General features: G+C 40.9%; 2 protein-coding genes across 2 annotated transcripts in view; one reads left to right on the forward strand and one right to left on the reverse strand.

Annotated features, from left to right (window-relative positions):
• DMD (dystrophin) overlaps window positions 1-23,577 on the reverse strand; it is a 1,354,185-nt gene that overhangs the window by 1,038,035 nt on the left and 292,573 nt on the right. The window lies entirely within an intron of this gene.
• Window positions 13,311-14,019, forward strand: LOC130488361 (ER lumen protein-retaining receptor 2-like). Its single transcript, XM_056862021.1, has one exon. It carries the CDS (start codon window positions 13,327-13,329, stop codon window positions 13,954-13,956), a length of 630 nt encoding a protein of 209 aa, XP_056717999.1. The 5' UTR covers window positions 13,311-13,326; the 3' UTR covers window positions 13,957-14,019.

Genomic DNA, 23,577 nt, shown 5'->3' on the forward strand with positions numbered 1-23,577 from the left:
ATGATGGCAATGATGCCAAAAAATCATTGTGACACAGAAACAGAGAAGAGAATAAGAAACACCTGGGCAATCATCCATGAAGACAATTCAGGGACCTTCAGGGTCCAGAAAGGGTGGACAGAAATGCAACAGCTATATTTTCAAAATTACATCCAAATTTCCCCAAAATACAAAATTACCAATGTGTGTGAATGTGTACATGCATTAAAACACTATTTTAAAATGAACTGTTTTAAATGTGATTGATCAAAATTCTTTTCCCCCCATTGTGATTTAATTGATTCACATGTACATTTATGTGATCTCCAGAAAATATGGGGAGAAATTTAAACTGGGATAATGTCATAAATGTTCCTAGTTTGTTTAACTGCCTGTTAGTCCTTCATTCCACACCTCTGCTGGCTTAAGGTTTGTATCTGAAGTAGAGGAATCGATATCAAAATCTGCTGTTATCAGCCTCTCCTATTGACCTTAGTAGGCTAGAGAGCAAGCAATAAGACAGCACATAAGCTTAACACGAAAGTGAGAGAACAGATTTTGAGAGAAGGCTTTAAAAGAGGCTGAATAAAAATGATGATCTTTCCTCCACTTAATCAGAAATATAAGTAAGAATAAGGCAGCTTCAGCAGAGGCTTCCAAAATATTTTTAAAGCCAAAGGCCTATCAACATTATTGCTGAAAGTGAGAAAAATATTTTGGCATATTTGCTAAAAATTCAAAGATAGAAAAGGCATTGACTTCCATGTTTGGCCACAGGTCAAAAAGAAAGTATGGATCATTCCAAATCCCTGTGCCCTGATTAAGAGATGGATACTTTCATTTGAAGGTCAACTCATCCAAATCTTTGCAATTTCTGCCCAGACAAGACAACATAATTGTTCCATAATTGTTCCAAATCGTCCACACTTTCTTTTTGGCATCTCATGAAACAATAAATGAGCTGTGGAGTTCCTAAAAGTAGTTGATTGACATTTGTTGTAAAGTCATATTAGGACTGTGGAGGCCAGACTGAAATTTCCACTCTGCCAAGGTGCTCTCTAGGTGACTTGGTATCATGACCCCCAGATCAGACTCCTGTACAGGTTTCTCAGAAGATGACCAGGACAAGCCAGAGACCACCTTGGGAGACAACCTCTTCCAGATGTGGAGCTCCTGGATTATAAGGCCTCTGTAAAAGGACCTGCCCCTGAAGTCTTAGCTCCAGGTGATTCAGCCAACACCCCAGACTCAAGGGCAGTTAGTCCCCTGCCTTGTAAGGCCAGATCTTGGGCTACCAGTCCCCCAAGTTCTCCTCCCACCTGACAGGAGTTATAGACTGTGGGCCCAAGAGGAGTCAAGTCATTGATGACGAAGTGCCAGGCTGGCAGCCTGTGTTCCAGCTACTGAACCAGGTCACTGCCTAAGTGCATATAGTGTTTCACAGGATTGGAGCTCAATCAAGCCCTGGCCAGATGAACACATGAAGCTGCCTTTATACTGAATCAGACCCTTGGTCCATCAATGTCAGTATTGTCTACTCAGACAGGCAAAGGCAGCAGCTCTCCAGGGTCTCAGGTAGAGGTCTTTCACATCACCTCCTTGCCCAGTCCCTTTAACTGGAGATGATGCTGGGGATTGAACCTTCTGTATGCCAAGCAGATGCTCTACCACTGTGAAGCCCCCAAACAGGTGGGGCTTCTTGCTTTCCATGATGTTTAAGGCCTGTGCTAAACAAGGAGCCTTGCTGGTTCAACCAGTTTGAATGGCTAGCTTGCTTCTGTGCTAACTGTGAGCATGGACCCAGCACTCAACTGCCAGGACTGCTTCAAACCTTGCTATTGGAGCTAGAACATCTTGAGTCGGTCACTCTCTCTCAGCCTAAATTCATAGGGTTATAATGAGGATAAAACTGAGAATTGGAAGAGCCTTGCATGCTGCCCTGCACTTTTTGAAAAAGGGCATGATAAATATGTTGATATATAGGTGCAGACTTACAGCAAAGGAACACTGTGTTAGTTCCAGGATAATTGGGGGTCGAAGGACAGAGACTATTTACTCAGATAGTTTCTTACCTATCTTACTATTCTCTTGACTCAAAGATCTTGAACAGATTAAGATCCAACCTTCCTACAGACAATCACCACAGCCCAGTATTTAGCAACTGCTATGGTAGTTTTGCAGTTGTCATCTTCAAGGAAAAATTGGATGATTTTTTTCAGATGATAAATTCATATAACCTACTAAAAGAGAGGACAACTATCTTTCTCTAAAATTAGACCAGATTTCACATTCCAATAACATATTTTCTAAGTACTCAAGCTGACCAGATCCACATTTACAAACTCTGTCCAAATACGCTCTGCCTGCAAATCAACCTTCCAAGTATGGCTGAGGGAAAGGAGTTTAACTCAGGGTTGGGAAATACCTGGAAATTTGGGGGGTGGAGCCAGAGGAGTGCGGGGTTTGGGGTGGGGCTTCAATGCGTATAAGGCCATGGAGTCCACCTTCCAAACCAGCCATTTCCCCCCCCCCAGGTGAACTGATCTCTGTCACCTAGAGATCTGTTGTAATAGCAGGAGATCTCCAGCCACCACCTGGAGGTTGGCAACCCTAATAAATGGTTTTCTATAATTAGGGATAGATAGGTCTTTTAAGTAGCTCAGAATAGCATAAGAGAAAGGAACTCCAAAGAATGCTGGTGAGTAGGGGTGTGCATATCGATATGCTGGCAATAACTGGGGGCCGAAAAAGCAAACCCAAATAAAGCTGGATTTGTTCTTGTAGGTTATCCAGGCTGTGTGACTGTGGTCTTGGTATTTTCTTTCCTGATGTTTCGCCAGCAGCTGTGGCAGGCATCTTCAGAGGAGTAACACTGAAGGACAGTGTCTCTCAGAGAGTGTCCTTCAGTGTTACTCCTCTGAAGATGCCTGCCACAGCTGCTGGTGAAATGTCAGGAAAGAAAATACCAAGACCACAGTCACACAGCCCGGATAACCTACAACAACCAATGAACTCTGACCATGAAAGCCTTCAACAAAGCTGGATTTATTTGGCATTATTCAGGCCACTTCTGCCCCACCGCTATTCTCTCTCCCTCCACCCTTCCTTCCCCTCTTCCATTCCCACTTTCCTCTGTTTGCTGACTCAGATCCACGCTGCTGGCCTTTGGATTTGGAGGCCTGATCTGCCATGCAGATTGGAGAGGGAGGTGGGAGTATTCCTACTAGCCCCGCTGCCTGCCGGCTCCAACTCCATGGAACCGGAAGACAGCGGTTGGATAGAACAATTACCTATTGAGGGTATGACATGTATGCTCACCAGTATTGGTGTGCACCAATTGTTTTGGTATTTTTCGGGTTCAGGTTTATTAAACCTGAAATTTTTAGAAAAATCCAGAAAACCCAGATTTTTTGGGTTTAATAAACCCGAACCCACCCCCCCCCCCAAAAAAAAATGCTGGGAAAAAATGGTGCATACCCCTACTGCTGTACCCTCAATAAGGTAATTGTTCTATCCAAATTCAATACTGAGGGCTTTATTGGTTTTATGATGTCCATGTCTGTCATCAAATATTAATCACTGGAGTCTATTCTTAATTATCACCTTCCATGGCCCCATATAAGGGTCTTTCTCAATAAGGGTCTTTCTCAATAGCATTGGAGATTTTTTGCTTTAATTTAAATGCCAAGATCCACACATGAGCTTTCAATGAATTATGGACCAATTCAGTTCTAACAGCAATATCTGAAACACAGCTTGGTACTCAGCAAATCTTGCAAACAAACTATAACTGAGATTGATTGAATTATTCATCCACTGCCACCATCAAGATCCCAATTCCATACTGTCTCCAAAATGTTGGAAGTGTAATGTAGAAACAGGTTCATTTCACCATATGTGGTGGACCTGCGACAAAGCAAAAAAAATTTGGGACATGATCTACAATGAAATAAGACTGATAATACAGAACAATATACCTAAAACACCAGAGATGATGTTGCTTAGTTTGATACCAAACTCTATTTTGACTCAAAGAACATTTTTAATGTATGCCACTACGGCTGTAAGATTGGTTTATGCAGCTAAATGGAAATCATCGGATATTCCAGACAAAACGGATTGGATACAAAAAATGTTAGAATTGGTGGAAATGGCTAAACTTACAGCACTGATTAACCAAAAAGACAATATATAATTTATGGGAGAGTGGGAGGCTTGGAGAATGTATTGTGAAAAAGAATTGCAAATGGGGAAATTTGAGGGTTATTCTCTGATCTAATCAATTTTATACTATTTTTAAGGATGTTTCTATAATTGAATATATACTCACAGATAATGGATTATATGATGGATTATAGATGCTTATGAATTCTATATTTTTTATGAAATTTCTATGATTGCTTTAAATATAATTACATATTCATAGTTATTTAGTAATATAAGGATTAGAACTGTTCTCAAAAGAGTACGCAAATTTTAAAGAGATAGACGGAGATGAAGGGGAAGTCATATTTTTTATCTTTAATATATTTGAAATTTCAACTATAATTAATTATTTTTTTACTTTTTACTTTTTATCTTGATGACTTTTATTATTGTTGATATGTGTGTTTATATGTTTCGGAAAATAAAAAAAATATTATAAAAAAAAAGATCCCAATTCCATACAATAATTGGGATACGACCTTAGAACTGAATACCTGAAGGGCACCTGGTATGTAATTGCCAAACTGGATGAAGAATTGAGTGATTGCATTACTGGTGAAACAGCTTTTTCCATAGTGCTAGTCAGATTGACCTTCCAGCTCAAATTTGATTGAAAGAAGACCCCAAGATACCTAAATTGCTTTACCTGTTCAATTGGTTATCCATTTCTGAACCACTTATATGAACCACTTATGGGGGAGTATAGGATTTAGTAAACACCATGATTTTTATTTTTTGCACGTTTATGACTAGTCCTTCTTTTACACAGTATTCTGCAAATGCTCATAGAATCATACAGTTGGAAGGGACCAACAGGGCCATCCAGTCCAACCCCTGCACAATGAAGGAAATTCTGAACTACCTCTCCCCCACACACCCAGTGACCCATACTTCATGCCCAGAAGATGCCCAAGGTGCCCTCCCTCTCATGATCTGCCTAAGATAATAGAATCAGCATTGCTGACAGATGGCCATCTAGCTTCTTCTTAAAAGCCTCCAGGGAAGGAGAGCTTACCACCTCCCGAGAATACCTGTTCCACTGAGGAACTGCTCTGTTAGAAATGTATTCCTAATGTCTAGACGGAAACTCTTTTGATTTAATTTCAACCAGTTGGTTCTGGTCCGACCTTCTGGAGCAACAGAAAACAACTCAGCACCCTCCTCTATATGACAGCCCTTCAAGTACTTGAAGATGGTTATCATATTCCCTCTCAGTCTTCTCCTATTCAGGCTAAACATATCCAGCTCCTTCAACCTTTCCTCATAGGACTTGGTCTCCAGACCCCTCACCATCTTTGTTTCCCTCCTCTGGACGTGTTCCAGCTTGTCTACATCTTTCTTAAGTTGTGGCGCCAAAAACTGAACACAATACTCTAGGTGAGGTTTAACCAGAGCGGAGTAAAGCGATACCATCACTTCGCGTGATCTGGACACTATACTTCTGTTGATGCAGCCCAAAATCGCATTTGCCTTTTTAGCTACCGCATCACACTACTGACTCATGTTCAGTGTTTGGTCTACTAAGACCCCAAGATCCTTTTCGCACAAACTACTGCTAAGACAAGTCTCCCCCATCCTATAATTATGCATTTGATTTTTCCTACCTAAATGCAGAACTTTACATTTATCTTTGTTGAAGTGCATTTTATTGGTTTTAGCTCAATTCTCCAGCTTGTCAAGATCATCCTGTATCCTGGCTCTGTCTTCTACCATATTTGCTACCCCTCCCATCTTTGTATCATCTGTAAATTTAATAAGCATCCCCTCTATTCCTTCATCCCAATCATTTATAAAGATATTGAACAACACAGGGCCCAGGACTGATCCCTGAGGAACTCCACTAGTCACTTCTCTCTAAGTGGATGAGGAACCATTAACAAGCACTCTTTGGGTGCGATCTGTCAACCAGTTACAGATCCACCTAACAGAAATAGGATGTAAACCACATTTTCCCAATTTGTCAATGGCCATTAACGCATGGTCACAATTGAATTTGTTTGTCCCTGGTGTATCTCACGTTTTATGTTCCCACATTTTTTATAAAATAAAAGACACGTGCGTGGGACCTCGCCAATTCGCTGCATTCCCGGGAGAAAAGAGGGAGAAAGCACCCATGCGTTAATGGCCAATGAGAATACTATGTGGAACCTTATCACAAGCCTTACTGAAATCAAGATAAATGATGTCTACAGCATTCCTCTGATCCAGCAAGAAGAAAGGAGATAAGATTAGTTTCTTAATAGTTTATGTAAACCAAGCAGAGTGTGTGATAATAGAGGTATATCATCCACCAGATACAGAGCTGTTCAGAGACAAAGTTGAGGGGTACACTCTTATTTAAGGTGCACACATATTCCATGAACTTCAGTCACACTGAGAATCACATTTCAATTGTATTTCAGAATGTGTTCCAAAGGCTTAATGGTAAATGCTTCATTATCTAATAATAGACTGCTTACATGTGTGTTATTTGTAGGAGGAAACATGTAAACTACAGAATCTCACCTCCTTGAATTATATGCCCTTTGAAATAATTTTATTTGGGACAGAAATGTTATGCAAGAACTAAATTATTACAAAAGTGAAAAGAACTGACAAGTTTCCTAAGAACAAGGAATTTTGTGGCATCTTGTGTGTGTGTGTTTAAAAATGCCATCAAGTCACAGGAACTTACAGTGACTCCATAGGGTTTTCAAGTGATTAAGCAGCGGTGGTTTGCCATTGCCTTTGTCTGCAAAGTCTTCCTTGGTGGTTTCCCATCCAAGTATCGACCTTGCTTTAGCTTCCAAGCTCTGATGAGATGGGGCTATACTATACCATTCCACATTCCATTCTATACTATTACATTTTGGGTGACACAAAATAATAAAGCCCACTTTTTCAAACACAGTTTTTCTATTTTGGAGGACTTTCATTCATAGGGTCGCCATGAGTCGGAAGCGACTTGACGGCACTTAACACACACACGTGCCATGGACTGCCTAACAACCTAACAACGTGTGTGTGTGGGGGAATAGCTTAGTGGTTGTTAGGCAGTCCATGGCAACTTCTGGGAGGGCTGTGGATGAGGATTTGGGGAGGGTGACATCAGCTGCAGCATCACATCACTTCTGATAAAAAACATTGACAGAAGTAGCTCTAGGAATTATTGGAAACTCTGTGGTAAATCCATAGACTTTCTGGTGATTTCTAGAGTTACCATAGAGTTTCCATTAATTCCTAGAGCTACCTGGACTCCTTCTGCTTTTGTTTGTTTTTACTGGAAGTGATGTGATGCCACAGCTGGTATTGTGGTTTTAAAAACAATCCTCCTGTGACCACTCAGAGCATTGGCAGCCAATGGGGGGTATCCCTGCCCTCACTGGAGCCTGGGCAGCCCTAGTGGAAGAGCATATGGAAGCTTTAGGAGTTATGAAATCTCATAAAACACTAATACTATCAGGAAAATATTTGATACCAAAATCTGCTGTGGAGAATTTTGAGAAGAGTTCTGGAGAAAATTCATTTTATCTCTAGACTATGCCCATTTAGATGTGGGTCATGCTCAACTACCAATGCACTCACAGATATGTGGGAGAGAGAGCTTCATGTGCTATTTCTAAAACAAACACCAACATGTTTACATTTGAACATACAGTGCCCAATAACAGTTTTTTATCCTAACTTTAAAGTGTTTTAAACAATTGTCCACTTCTCTTACATTAGTATAGATACATCTATTGGTTTACAAAGCTAAAAAGATTAGCAGTTGGAAAGAGTAAACTCCACACTACCAAAAATACTCTGAAATATTACAACCTATCTTCATATTCTAACTGGTAGTTAAATGAAAATAAAGATATTGATGTACTTTTTGTACCGCCTGCTTCTTTTTAAAATGCTGGTGCTCCTTTTCTGTTCACCTGAGATTTTAGATTTCTTAAGGCCTTTGATTTAGGGTCTTGGCCTTTCCTTTGAAATACGAATCATAACCTTTGCTTATTATTTATGAAACTACAAAACAAGAAAATACAAGTCTTCAAAATGTAGTATCCTGAATGCCAAAAACAATTACATGAATAAATAATGGAGGTCATAAAGTAGTTATAAATCTAAACCTGTGACACTGGAAACATTTGTATTGCAATGTCAAGCTTAAGGCTGCGTGCAAGGGCTTGATACTGGGAATATTTTTTATACAAAATTATACATGCATAATGCATTGCTACATCATGTGGGCAATAATTCTCACAATGTCGAAGCCAATTATGGTACTTGTCCCATTACTACTGACAGGAAGGACTGAAACTTCTTTTGGAAAGGGAAGAAAACCACTTGAACAAATTTGAGTGCTTTGTTTTTTCCACCATACACTTACTACGGTATTACCAATAAATCTAATTCTCAACATGGACAAGCCTGTACATACTTAAATTTAGAGATTAGAGCCATGAACAGACAAGACAGAGTTTCCTAGATGCATGAAGGAAGCCCCAGGTTTGCACAAGAATCAGAAAAGTGAAGTACCCCCCCCCCGGCAAGTTCTTGAGGGTTCCCCACCATGCAACTGGGCCCAGCCCAGCACTATGTACCTGGGATGGCAGCTGGCACCCTGCAGCAATTGGAACCATACAGAGTTTTTCCATGGAGAAGCTGCCTGGGGGAGTGACAGGGGGAAAGCTGAAGACAGGGGGGCATGTTTGAGAAGGAGAAAAAAGGAGAAAGGACAGGATATGAGGCTTTTAGGGAAGGGAAAGAGGAAATAGTGAGGGAAGAGAAAATGCAGTGCCCCTCCCACAAGTCTTTGTGCATCCCGTTTGTCCGATTATATTTTTATCTAGCCTTTCTTCTATGAAAGAAAGAAAGCACCTCCTATGTCATCTCTACAACAACCCTGAAACATAGGTTAGGCTGAGAGAAAGTTATTAGATCAAGTTCACAAAGTGAGCTAAATGGCTGAGTGGGGTTTGAATATGTTCCCCCCCCCCCCCAGTCCTAGTGCAGTCCAGCCATGGTACCATACTGAAATTTCAGTTCCAATCATCATCACATTAAAGATTTCCCCCTTTTATCCTACGTGTTCAAAGCTTCATATGTTATTCAAACATATCTCCCAAGATCTAACATACACAATGTTTGATGGTATAATCTGTGATTAAACGAAACCAGGGTGACGTTTACATGCATGTAATCGAATAACTGAGTGTTGCACATCTGATCACATTAACAAGCCAGGCTGTGACATGGCAAGTTGAAAAAGCAGATCAACGCATCCCAAGGTTGTTGCAGAGCTAAACATATGGCCAGCTAGCCAGATGACTTTGTTTATGACGTGTAGAAATTAAATCAAATTGATTTCAACCCATAGTCCACAATGCCAAAGTTACTAAAGGCCCATGCCCTGTATTAGCCTTTTGGATAGATTTGGTTACTATATTCAGGAATACATGACAAATTCTTCACATCTGTTCAGACATACATGACTGTTAATTGACACAGTGTGCAATACTGCCTTAATAAATGAGAACCAATAGTAAGGGAGTATAGCATTCAGAAAACAGGATGGCGTTGTAGAAATGTCATTTTGGTTCCACAAGAAAGCATCTCATTTGAACTCTTATACAAGAGTGAGGAAGAACCACAATAATGGTTAGGGTGCCAGAGTAGGACTAGTGAGTCTTGGGCTCAAATCCTACTATGAATCTAAGACAGTCAGATACCCTCAGCCCAAACTACCACAAAGAGGTGTTATGCAAATGGAAAAGGAAAGGCAGAAGGGTAGTTTAAAAATTCTCATTTTAAATTCAAACCCAATGCCACTCTATTTTGGACAAACAGGCACCTGAGATCATGTATTAATCCCTGAAAAAAGCTGCAAAATCATAATTTAAATTCAGATTCTGTATACTCATAGTCTTTAGGTTCAAACCTCATATTAATCAAACAAACATATATACCTCATTTGGATTTTCCAAAAAGCATAGTTGTAACCTGATTTAGGGATGTAGATCAAACATACAGTATCTGTGTGAACAGACCGCTGGACTTGATGGACCTTGGTCTGATCCAGCAGGGCCTTTCTTATGTTCTTATGGTTTTATGTTCTTTATTACATACACATCAGGGCTTCCTGTTGCAATGAGAACACCACTGCGAATGTGCTCCTTCTAAGGATTCATTCTATTTTTTTATTTCTCTTTATGCTCGGTTCAGCCTAGCTTAACTTTAATGGCTAGGCATTTTGTTTTTGCTGACAGCTAGCCACTTAGTGGAGCAGGGAGTTAGAAATAAGCATTTGCTGACTGACTCCATAAATCTCCCTCCTCAAGGAGCCAGCAACAAAGCTTGAGAAGGAGTGCAGTGGGAGTGCAGAGAGAGCACCTGGTAGACTGGGGAGACCAGGGAAATGAGATCATACAAGAGAGCAAGGGACACAGAAGTTCTCTCGCGCCCCCCTCCAAACAATAAAAAAAAAAATTGTGATCACTTTCCAATGGCTAATGCCCCATCTCTGCAAACTCCTGTTTTTAATCGACCAGCGCATTAGCAGATATTCTGGATATTATCTCTGGACTTTCTCTTTCAGATAGTTCACTGAAGGCTCCACCTACTGATACTGGAAATATGCTCCCCTTAATGCATAAGGAAAAGGCTAAGGTAGAAATAAAGGAAGCCACAGCCCTCAATTTGCAAGATCACAGCAAGGCTGTCAAAGACAGTACATTTTGGAGGACGTTGATTCATAGGGTCACCATGAGTCGGAAGCGACTTGACGGCACTTAACACACACACACACACACACACACACACACTCACAAGGTAAAAAGTGAAGCATCATCAGAGCTCCTTTTTTAAATAGCAAAAACAGCCGACTTCATCTGTAAAGAGCTGATACCATTGCATTCCCAAATTTATCCAGAAATTTATCCAGAATGCCACCTAATTTGTGTATGAACAAAAAGAAATTCACAGGCTCTAACAAGTCTAAAACTCCTCTATCAGGCAACTCACAACAAAAAATAAGCTATTCTTAATTTAAATAAAATGTGTGAAAATCAGAAGGAGCAAACAACTGAAGATCCTTATCAGTTGGTCTGACAACCACTTAAAGTCTGCCTTACTATTTGTGCATTTAAAGGCAATGTTCCATCTTGGAGATTGGTCCAGCTTGTTAAAAGGCACATAAGGGAACTTTTTGGTAATCGGACTGTTTATGTGGATCTGAAATCTATAGAACTGTTAAACAACTGCAATCAAGCCCAACGAGTTTTGCTGACAGTCAGCAGCCCTAAAATTCCAAAGCTGCTATTTAGCTAGAATTCTTTCTTAAAAGTCAAAGCAATTTTTTAACCTGAGTTTTTAACTCAATTTTAACTTCATTATTACCCAATTTTAATCTGAGCCAGAAATCACATAGGAGTAGTAAATTTGAATTTGAATCCATGTCTCCCCATAGAAGCGAAGGGGCATATATTAAGTCTCCACCTAAAGACCTGATAAATGTATCTAGGCTTCTATCCCAAAAATATCATAGTGTTAAAATACATTTTGCTGTGAACCCTATAGCATAAAAATATTTATTTATTTACCCTTACTTTCTTTACAATGGGGAGTCAAAGCAGTTTATATCATTTCACCTATTTTGTCCTCACAGCAACCCTGTGAGGTAGCTAGGCCTGAGTGTGACTGACCCAAGGTCACCCAGCAAGCTTTCATGGCAGAATAGGAACTTGAACCTGGGTCTCCCAGATTCTAGTCCAACACTCTAACCATTACACCACACTGGTGTTCAAAGTGAAAGAAAGCAACCCATGACCATCCAGTAAATTTCAAGCCTTAAAAAAGTATTTTGATTTGGGATTTTTCTCTCTCCCCCTATAAACTCAAAAGCAGTTTCAAAAGCACAAAATGATTCGTTCGTTCGTTCATTTATTTTATACTGATTTTCTTCCCAAGGAGTTCAGGTTGGCACATAAAATTCTCCCCTACCTCATTTTATCCTCATATGAACCCTGTGTAGTAGTTCAGCTTAACCACTGCAGGCTGAATCTGAACTAAGTTATATGTGATAACTCTAAAGTCACCATCTCTCTTCAAAGTATTTGAGCTAGACAGTAAAGATATTAAACTAAAGTATCTGTTCTGGGAGACTGGGAGCTCCAGTTTATGAAGCCACCCTTTTGTCCAATATGCATTCACAACTTTGATAAATATTGTAGTGTACTAAATGTTCCAGTGCTATTCCTAACACAGCAAATAACTTACACAGGCTAGAAGAATAACAATGAAACAATATTGAAGAGGGCTTGAAGGATCTCTGTCTAGCCATTATTGTTTATTTCTGAATCAGAGCTACCAATAATGCACAATATATCATATCTTCATTTTGAAAAGCAATTTTAATAACCTGATACCACACTGTGGCTAATATCAACACCAACCAACACAAAATATCTGTGCTTGGTTTAACAAAAAACATCCTAAACAATTTGTATAAAAATTGGAAAAGTAAATTGGTCTTGGGCTCACAACTACATCTGCCAAGGTCCCACCCACAGCAATTTAAATGTTATAATAATAATCTGAGCTATTTGGAGAGGAAAACTGCATAAAATATAACCCTGGTGAGCATCTGTCATTATGTCATTTTGTTAAGCTTCTTAAAAATATTTTGCAGGTAAGAGATGAGGTTACAAGGGTAGGAAACCCAACATAATGAATGTTACTAGATTAACATGAAACAGGCAAAGACTATTAGGGATACTATTTTACACTCCAATAAGACCTCAAGATAAATGCAGAATTCTTCTTAGTATGGATGAAGAATTCTGCTAGCATGGTTGAAATTGCCATAACCATGAGAAGAGCCAGTTTACACAATCAACTGTCCATGTGGAAAACAGCCCAGGTACTTCCCTTTTCAAGCAGTTCCTACATCGATATTGTTGTATGTGATTCATGCCTTTCTTCCAAGGACCATATTAGATTAAGGGAGTTTAAGGTGCTCCCACCCTAACACCTGTCTATAGCATATAAACAAACAGTATAATGCTTTGTTATCTTTGCTCTTCCCCACACAAACACCTGCCCACAGAGCTCTTGCCATCTTCGGTTGGCTCCCCGGTGCTGCCTTGCCTCCCCCGCCCCCCGTCTGCCACCGCCATGAACATCTTCCGCCTAACCGGGGACCTGTCCCACTTGGCGGCCATCATCATCCTGCTCCTCAAGATCTGGAAGACCCGCTCGTGCGCCGGTATATCTGGGAAAAGCCAGCTTCTCTTTGCACTGGTCTTCACTACTAGTTACCTGGATCTCTTCACTGCATTCATTTCATTTTATAACACTTCTATGAAGCTTATCTACATTGCTTGTTCTTATGCCACAGTCTACCTGATCTACATGAAATTTAAGGCCACCTATGATGGGAACCATGATACGTTCAGAGTGGAGTTTCTCGTGGTTCCAGTTGGCGGGTTGTCGTTCCTCGTCAATCACGACTTCTCCCCTCTAGAGATCTTGTGGACCTTCTCCATCTACCTGGAGTCAGTTGCTATACTTCCTCAACTTTTCATGATTAGCAAAACTGGGGAAGAGGAGACCCACTACCTTTTCTTCCTGGGCCTGTACCGTGCCTTGTATCTTATCAACTGGATTTGGTGCTACTACTTTGAGGGGTTCTTCGACCTCATAGCCGTTGTGGCTGGCGTGGTCCAGACCATTCTGTACTATGACTTCTTCTATTTGTATGTTACAAAAGTACTCAAAGAAAAGAAGCTCAGTTTGCCAGCGTAAGTGCCAAAACCCAGTCATCAGCATCTGTCGTCCTGGATGCTTAGAACAATCCTGACCCCCAAGCAAAAGATTGAAGATGCTTGAGGCAGAAAGTCCCCAAACCTCTGCTCGCGGAGGGTCATCGGCCGGCTCTGTAGGACCAGAGAGCAACCAGCTGACTTCTGCTTGATGCATCTTTTGCCCTCTATCTTTTTTTATTACTATGTATAAAGATTTTTTACATAAAGGAGGAAAAAAAACCTGCCCGCATTGTTCTTTTCCTGCTTCTGTACCAAAGTGCCTGACAAGCTTGAGCATCCTGCTGTGCAGCACATTGTTTCCCACCCACAACTGCAGGGAGAAAAAAAAGGCAGCATCAGTGGCAACCAAGCAGGGAGGAGAATGCCATGCCAGTGTTTGCTTTGTTCGTATTCTCTCTCACACACTAATTTAACAAAGGAACCAAAAGGACATTTGTTGTGCTGTGAACTTCTTTTTTAATATTACATGTCTTCAACACAAATGTATTTATTACTAAGATGTCTGAAGTGAGATGGACATTGGAGTCTCAGGAAGTAATAATGACCATGATGGTTTCAAAAATCAACATAGAAGGATCAGTTTTAAATATCAAAGAAAGCCTGAGTTTGCGGCACAAGCCTACTGGGAAGAGCTTTCATACACTGTTCATGACTAGGGTTGCCAGGTGGCTTGGAATGGTGGGCAATTACCTGCCAATCCATCTGCTGGCTGACAGCAAGGATCATGTGCATGAGCAGCCACAAGCAACGCAATCCCATCACTTCCAGTTTACTTCCGGGTCGTGTCGCTCATGGCTGTGTGTGTGTGATCCCTTTCCCAAAAATCTCCCGCTGGAGGAGAGGGGGGACCTGGCAACCCTATCCATGACAGTTTCATTGCGTCAAACTCCTCTAAGTGTTCTCTATACAAATACACTAATAAGTGAGCAAAAGAGACTCTGGTTTAGCTTCATGAGAATACCACACAGTTCTAACACACCGCTGTGTGGTGGGAAATAAAATACAATGAGACCCAGGCCTAAAAGACCCAGGCCCAAAGGAAGAATAAGTGGTGAAAGTTTGAGCAAGTTTAAGCATAGCTGCAATTGCTTAGCTGCAATAAGCTGTGTCTGAATGAATGGATTTATTTTTACAGCATTAGCCAGAACACCTCAGCCATGTTACCAACCTAAAAGAATCAAATAATCTCTTTGTCTAGGAAATATCAAAAATTAAAAATTAAAAGGATTAAAAAATTTAAAATCACAAATGTACCAGTTAAAATTAACCAATACCATTCTTAATGTTATTAGTCCTTTCCAAAAAGATCTTAATTGCCTCAGTAAACAATTTGGCTGCTTGAGCAAGACAGAAAGAGTCCCCTTTCCCCAGGAGAAATTTCATTTCCTCATCCTCCATGCCGAGCTCCCTTGAATTAATAATAGGATAAATCAACTTCTGCCAAGTACCTTCATAATAACTGCACCTGAGAAAGACATGGCTAGTATTTTCAGTTTCCCCTGCCCCGCAAGGGCATTCCCACAGTGCTCTTGAGAGTTTCCTAAATTTCCCCTCCAATAATGCTGAGGGTAAAGCTGATCCTCTTGCAAGGGTTAAAGCTCTCCTTTGCTCATTTGCTCTAGAGTAGATAAAATAATCCGCTGGAACCAGTCAGTATTGAGTTCTGATAGGAGCAAGATAAGCCGGGGATCTCCTAAACTCTGTTTGTCTTTTGATTTCACCTATCCTTTGCTTCACTAGAGATTTCACTTGTTCTTGATTAAGCTCTAAAAAGGGATTGGGGAGAGAAGCCAAGAATTTCCATTCTTTTAGTAGTGTGCGTCCACCATCTAGATTTAAACTGTTCCAGCCTAAGCAAGGGTAAAAGAAATTCTGTACCTTCAACCGTACTGAGATAGAGGCTAAGGGAATTCTTGCTTCAATTGTCAATATTCCTTTTTCCAGGCAAACCCATGAATTTGAAACAAAATGAGGAACTTGTAACACCGCCCCGAGAAATTTTGATTGTACCATCTCCAGTGGGCTATAACTTGATTTTTAAAAGCCTAAGATTGTACCATAGGGTATTTGGCTGACTGATTTAGCCTGGAAAAGTTTCAGGGCCACAGGAATATAAAAGGTTCCTTTCATTCTAAAAAAAATATTATATATTAAATGAAGATCTCTCTGCAGCCAATGCCACCTGTCTGTGGTGATCAGTACAAAGGCCGTTCATCTGGAAAGTCACCCCTAAATATTTAAATGATCTAACCTGTTAGATACTATTCCCATCTATTGACCATTTACTCCTTTTCCGATGGTTCCCAAATACTAACACTTTGATTTTGTTATAATTTATAGAGAGTGCTTCAGCTTTGCAAAAATTGGCCTATCTTCCCAGCACTCTTTTCATGCCAACCTGGGTTCTGGATAAGATCACCATATCATCTGCATAAAGTAACAGCGGAATACTATGCTGTGCAATTTTCGGGTGTGTGTGTGTGCAAATCCTCTGAGCCTATGTACTCCACAATATTATTATGGTCTCATATCTTCAATTGGGCAGTGGGGCAAAAGCAGACTGAGGCCCCATTCAGACTTGATTTCTAACTGGCATATGACTGTGGTGTGAAGGAAGCTGCTTTGTTGCCCGCTAGCCTCTCCTCCTCCTCCCTTTTTGCATAGCAAACCTAGAGTTCAATCTAGCCTTGGAATCCCAGTGTGTAGAAAAAGAACAATTCCATTTAACCCCTCCACCTGTGTTCAGCTGTCACAAGTGTTAGTTTCTTCCAGACAAGAGCAGAAGGAGGGATGGCTAAGGTATGTGCATGAACCCAGCAACACTGAACATCCCAGTATAACTCTGATTTAAAGTAACATCTGAATGCAGACTGATGAAACATGTTATACTGCTATTTGAGGTGAAAAACAGAATATGAACTTGACTATTAACGAATTTCTAATTAGTCTAATTTCATACATGATGTAAATTTAAGCACATCAGAGGAGACATTTGTCATAGCAAACACTTCCCGTTAAATCTGTCACCAGTAAGTACAACTACAGCATGGAAGAGACATATTCAAATGTCATAATAACGAGCGCATGAGAAAACCTGAGCCATAATGTGTGGCATGCTGATGTGAAACTTAAACAGTTGCAACTGCAACAGTTACAGAAAGAACAGAAAACACCTTCAATCATATATTTCATTTAAATTCACACTGAATAAGGTAAACAAAAAGATCACATTTAAAAGTAATGAAGGCTAGTTATATTTAATTGTTCAGGTCAAAGGAATGGTGGCAGGGATGGAATTACATTACTGCAAGTTTCGCTATTTAGATTTGGCATATTATAAAATAATAAACTTCTATTTTGGACTTCATGACCAGCCAATTAATTGTTTGACTACATTAGAGTTGAGCTATGTGCTCCTGTCAAAACCTAATGAGCAAAATACAGAAACAATATTTTATTTGTGCATTTCCCTATGTTCCAAAGTGGCAACTACCATTTCATAAGCACACAATAAATACACCACACTAGATACACTGTGCTGATCTAATGATCTTTCCAGGGACATTGGAAAGCATCACTGGGAATGGTAGAGTTGCTTGATCCTACAAATAATGTCTTTGTGAGAAATGGGACTTTGGTATGGTATATTCAATCCCAGATGGAAGTCTGTTAAAATAAAATAAAAAAATTGTATCAGCAACTAAGAAGTATGATATAATCAGGTCCCATTACATGACATTATCAGCCCCTGCCCAGTATGTTTTAGGATAATTCCTTCAGCCCCACCCCCATTGTAGGACTTCTCACCATACAATTGACTCTGGGCTCTGGATAAAGTCAAATTGTTCGTGTCTCTTTTAAATGCAAACAAGACTCTAGCAAATTATTCTGAAATCCCTTTAACTTCTCTGAAATTTCCATTAATGGTGTCTCCTAAGAAGGATCCTCTAGTCTAATATGAATTTCAAACTTTTAATAGCAACTCTCATCTTGGATTATTTCAGCAATGGGGATCAAATTTTAAGTAGCATAATGTTACAAAGTGCCATACTGGTAATGTCTGTGTAGTTTCTCAGTTTAAATGCTAAAATCTTGGTTTAAAAATAATTAATAAGCAGGCATGTTTTCTGAACCTAGTTGAATCCCCATTAAACGCTATTATCAAATTGCACACCACAAGCAATTATAGGAACTTAATGAAATATATATTTATGGTTTGGGCTAACAAATGAAGCATGAGGTACAGACTATGTTTAATTATTTTTCCTATGTTTAAAAGTGGCTTTCTCATAAGGAATGTATTTGTATGACCACCATCTGGCTCTGAAAATATTCTGTTCACTATTGAAACTTAATTTCCCCCCTAGATTAGCTCATAGTGGGGTACAGTGCACAAAGATTTCCAAGGATCAAAGACTCAAGTATGGATTCCACGAGGTTTCCATTTCAGCCACCTACTTTAATTTCCCCACAAAACACAGGAAAACAACTTCCAGCTAAGGCACTGAGCCTGGGCAAGTGTCATGATAATGCCTTCTGGTATATATTATCTACCGGTACTTTCTGTATGTAGCAATTTTTTTTTATTTTACTTGTCTAGTTGACAAGCTTAATTTCTCCATGTAAATTAATATGTCCCTTTTTAAAGCTTGTAACTGAATCATCAGATTTAATGAAGGTGCAGTGAAAATCGATGGAAGGAACAATTTAAGATATGCAGATGACACCCCATTACTGGCTGAAAACAGTGGCAACTTGAAACAACTCTTGGTGAAGGTGAAAGGAGAAACTGCCAAAGTGGGATTACACCTGAACATCAAGAAGACAGAAGTAATGACTACTGGGGAATTACACAACTTTAAGGTTGACAATGAATAAATTAAAATTGTTCAAAATTTGCTATTCCTTGGCTCCATCATCAACCAAAAGTGAGACTGCAACCAAGAAATCAGAAGGAGATTGAGACTAGGGCTGTGCATATCGATAAACCTGAGCAGAAAATAAGCTGGAAAATTGCCACTTTGGCTTATTTTCATCTCTGGTTTACCGGTAGCAAAAAGCAGGGGGAATAAACTGAGCCAAATAGGCGATTCCTGGTAAAGCCAAATAGAGGATCGACTTTTCGGGAATGGGCTTTCCCCCTGGCTTTTGTTGCAAGGAGAGCTATCTGAACCTACCTTGATTTTTTGCTAGGGAGGGCAATCTAATGTGGGGGAGGGAGGAGGGCCATGAATTCTCATTGGCCAGGTCAGGAAGAACAGTGTTCTTTGGCCAATCACAAAAGCTGGAATTATTTTTAAACTTTTCTGTACTTGGCCAAAGAAAGACCAGGCCATTCCTGAGAGGTTTGAGAGAGTTTGGTGGCTTCCTGATTGTCCCTCTATGTTCCTGGGTCTTGGTGCCTCATCCTGACCTGCTGGATTACTTACCTGCTGCATGGCTTGCACTGGATTGCATTGGATTGCTTTGGATTGCATTGGATTCCTGCCTGCCTGCCTGCCTGCCTGCCTGGAGGAGAAGACATCGAAAGGTTTGAGAATGTCACCATTTTCCTTTTCAACTAGTTGCATTTGGGGGCTGATTTTCTAAATTTTGCTAGTGGAGGGGAGTTTGAAGGGCTGATTGGGGGGGAATCCTGCTTCTTTCTCCTGTTTGCTCTCACACAGTTGGATTGTGGGCCTTTCAATTTGCTACATTTTGCTAAAAGCCAACAGGCCTTTCCCTGTTGCTTGTGGGGGGGGGGTTGCTTCTTTGAGAGGCTGGTTTGTTTCCCATTCCCAGGTCAACTGCTTGGATTCTGGCGGCACCTTCAGTTCTGAGTTCTGCTTGAAGTCAGCAGCAGGCCTTGGCGGGTTGGTTGGTTGGGTTTTCCTAGGTTTTTTTTTTGGGGGGGGGGACCCCTTGGTTGCTGATGTTATTTGTCTCAGTTTGTTTAGAGAGAGGTTTTTTTCTGGCAGTTTGCTGTCTTCTAGTGTGCCACATCTGGGCTGGCAGCAGTGCCCCTAGACCTCCAGCTACCTGGCACCATGTGGCTGGACGTGGGTTTTGTGGGGCGTGTGCTGGCAGAGCATGCCTGGGTGGTGGTGTCTGGCTTCCGCCCAGTGCATAATGTAGGTTTTGTATGGGATGGCAAAAGGGCCCCCACTCTTAATTTTGTTGTGGTGTGTTGTGTTTCACCATTAGACTTATCTATGTGGTTTCTTGTGCTGTTGGATGGGGTTGGGGTCTGCTGGTGTAGGTAGGGCTTGTGTGAGTTATTGGGGAGGGAGGCACTGGCCTGTGTTCATCTCCGCTTTTCCACTAGAACATAGACCTGTCCTCCCACAGCTTTCAATGGGCCTTTTTTTTTTTTTTGGCCTGGGCTCATGCAAAGCGATGGGAAAGTCTATTGGGATTTTTTGAGAAGCTCCTGCACGTAGAGGTCCCAACATTTCAGAGCAGCATCAAGAGACTCTCCTTGCAAGAACCCCCAAATTTGATGAAGATTGGGTCAGGGGGGTCTGATTTTATGAGGTCTGGAAGAGGTCACCCCCCCTTACTCCATATAGAAGCAATGCATTTTATTGTATAGGAGTAAAGTTTTATTTTGCTTATAATTATTTTGTATTTATATGAATTTTGTATTTTGATACTTATTTGCATATTTTCCTCCTTGGTTGAGGAAAAGAGCAGCAAATACCTGTTTTGTACCAACGCAGTCTCTAAGTGCCAATATAAGGTTACCTGGCACAATAACACTTCTTGGGGGTTATTGTGAGGATGCAATTACAAAAAAATAATTAGTAGCAAAAATTAAGCAATTAAAATACATTATATATGATACTGAAGTGACCTGTAGGACACATTTCCGCAGAGATATTTAAAATGACAAGATAAAAGAGAATGGAGAGGGCTCAGGGGCAAGAATTAAGCAATAGAATTGCCAGTAAGTACTACAGAGAATTCAACCTCAGGGCTCTTAGTATTAGGTAAGGAATAAACAAAGTTGTTGTTCTATACTAGCATGCAGCATGCACTAGCAGCATGAATCCTAAGGACAAAGGACTCTACCAGTACCAAGTTGTCGACTTGTAAAAAAGTCGTTCTTCCTTCTGTTGACAGCAGTCAGTAGAGTGTACACAGGCTCATGGATGCAAACTGTGGCCAGAGAGGGCCTTATGAAGCCTTGTCAAGGAAGCTGTGCCCCCCACCCCACCCCCCGGAACTTGCTCTCTGGCCTGGTGTCCTGGCACCCCTTTTTCGGCTGTGAGGTCTAGGTGGTCTACACTGACTGTTGCTAACAGAAGCAAGAGCAAGTGAAAGGCTGTGATGCTGGTCTGTAGAACCACCAGTGGGCCAAAGCCAGATGGACCAGCAGGGCATGCCTTCCTTCTGTTTTTCCCCTTAAAAAGATTAAAGGAAAGGGTTATTGTGGGGGAGGGGTTTCCTTTTCAATTTCAGGATGGGTTTTCCACAGGGGATGCTTTTCAGATGCTGGAATTCTGGAATCTGAAAATTATGCCTGAAAAAGTAAGTTAAATGGAACCCCTCAAACCCCCTCCCCCAATGCCTGGTAGAACTTGAAAATAAATCAAAAATTTTTGCAGGGCAAGTCCATCTTATATGAAAAAAAATTGCCCTTTTAAACAGTAGCCAAAAAAGCCAAATCTGGAAAATTAAAAAAAATCAACTTTTGTGCTTTTTAGGATTTTCTATGAGTTTTAATTTGAGCCTTTAAATCCCCCCGCTCCATTACAGTCTGTGGGAAAACATTCCAGGTTGTTTTTTAAGGTAGAGGCACCAAATTTTCAGCATAGCTGCTGGTGACTTTCCTTACAAAACCCCCCATGTTTGGTAAAGGTTGTGCCAGGGGGTCCAATTTTATGGGCCCCCATTTTGTGCCAGGGGGTCCAATTTCATGGGGCCCATTTTTTCTCAATTGGAAACAATGGAGGATGGATGGGGGCACCCTCTTTAGTGGGCCCACAGCATTGGGCCCCCTAACCCAATCTGTACCATACTTGAGAGTTCTTGTAAGAACTACACTGGAAATTTAGTGCCCCCCAGAGCCCCGGAAATATTCCCCATAGGGTAAAATTTACCCTTTTTTTTAGATTTTCAGGGGGGAACTCGGAAAAAAAACACCATGCCTGGGAGGGAGAGGAGCAGGCTGAACACCTACCTGACTGCTGCTGCCACACTGACGCAGAAGAGCAGCCCCAGCACAGCCCAGGAAAAATGGCAGGAGGAAGAGGCAGGAAACAGGGAAGGGCAGCACTGGCTGGAACTGGCCCCAGAAACTCTGCCACACCTGGGAGTGAGGGCTGGAAAGAGCCTCCAGCAGTGGAAAAGGGCCTGGGGACACCTCCTGCCTGGGATTACGTTACAGAAACATGGAAAGGAAGAATCTTTAAATGGAAGAATCCCCTGAAGGCTGAGGAGGTCAAGGCTGGAGGGCTCATGGTTACAAGAATAGTCTAGTCAGTGCAAGAGAGGACTTGGGTGCTGCTAACCTCCTTCTCAACCTCATATGTGGCCTGTTGAAACTCCCAGGGGAGGAACGGTGCAATGGGGGAAGGGCACCAGGGTTGCTCAAGGGGGCGGAGGGCCACACAGCTATTCTCCAAACACTGTTAACAATTCCCACATGCATGCTCATCACTTCATAGATGCACCATAAACCCAGTGCAAAGCAGGAACGCAGATCAAATGTTTTTAAAATGTTTTTTAAAACACCTGGTGTTAAACAGTTTCTAATGGAACTTGACTCATTCTGTTGAGAATCAATGTGTAAGTCTATAAAGTTCAGGATCAGAAGTGATCCAATGGATCACATAGTCCAGCTCCCTTCCCTGAAACAGATCTAGAGACATGAAACCTTTTCATTATACTTGCTATGTTATGCTAGCTGATCTTTATATTTCTATGTTTCATTTTCGTCATTTTAATTTCTGGTTCTGTGTGTGTTTTCCCATGTTCACATAGGTTCCAATTCAATTCAGTTACACAAGCTTCAGAGTCCTACTGATTACCGTTTCTCAACAGTGAAAGTACTTTGGAATTTAAAATGGTGTTTAAGATAGCAAGCATTAAAAAACCCATTTTAATTAGACTATGCACAGGTCAGGTTGACCTACACATTGAAAATAACGTACATTTTTTTAGTTGTTATTAAGGATAAAATTGAAAACGCAATCTGAAAATATCTATATGTATTTGATTAAAAATAAGTCAGAGAGCAAATTCAATATGGCTGGCAGTCACACCGATTAGAGATTGAGCACTGATACATACACATGGGTTCATGAAGATGGCACATACTGAGCCTTCATGAAGCGGTGAGGTACATCATGAGCTAAAAATTGGACCTACTTTTGAATGTTGACTGAAACCTCAACAAAAACAAAGATCTCTGTCCTGCACCGGGGGGGGGGGGATGATTCTCTTGTCCTCTCTGTCTTCCTTCAGGAACCACCTTCTCAAACAAGGTGACTTGTCTTACTGACAACTTCATATTCCAGAATGTGGACAGGGCAACAAGGGGAGATGAAGAGAAGGCAGAACTGCTCAGTTCCTACTTTTCCCCAGTCTTTTCTTGCGAGGGAAATGGTGATCAACATGG

The sequence above is a fragment of the Euleptes europaea genome, chromosome 16 (assembly GCF_029931775.1).
Source record: "Euleptes europaea isolate rEulEur1 chromosome 16, rEulEur1.hap1, whole genome shotgun sequence".
NCBI classification, from domain to species: domain Eukaryota; kingdom Metazoa; phylum Chordata; class Lepidosauria; order Squamata; family Sphaerodactylidae; genus Euleptes; species Euleptes europaea.

Bases quoted from the DNA above. Each gene is read 5' to 3' on its own strand.
- LOC130488361 (XM_056862021.1), top strand. From the start codon at position 13,327: ATGAACATCTTCCGCCTAACCGGGGACCTGTCCCACTTGGCGGCCATC.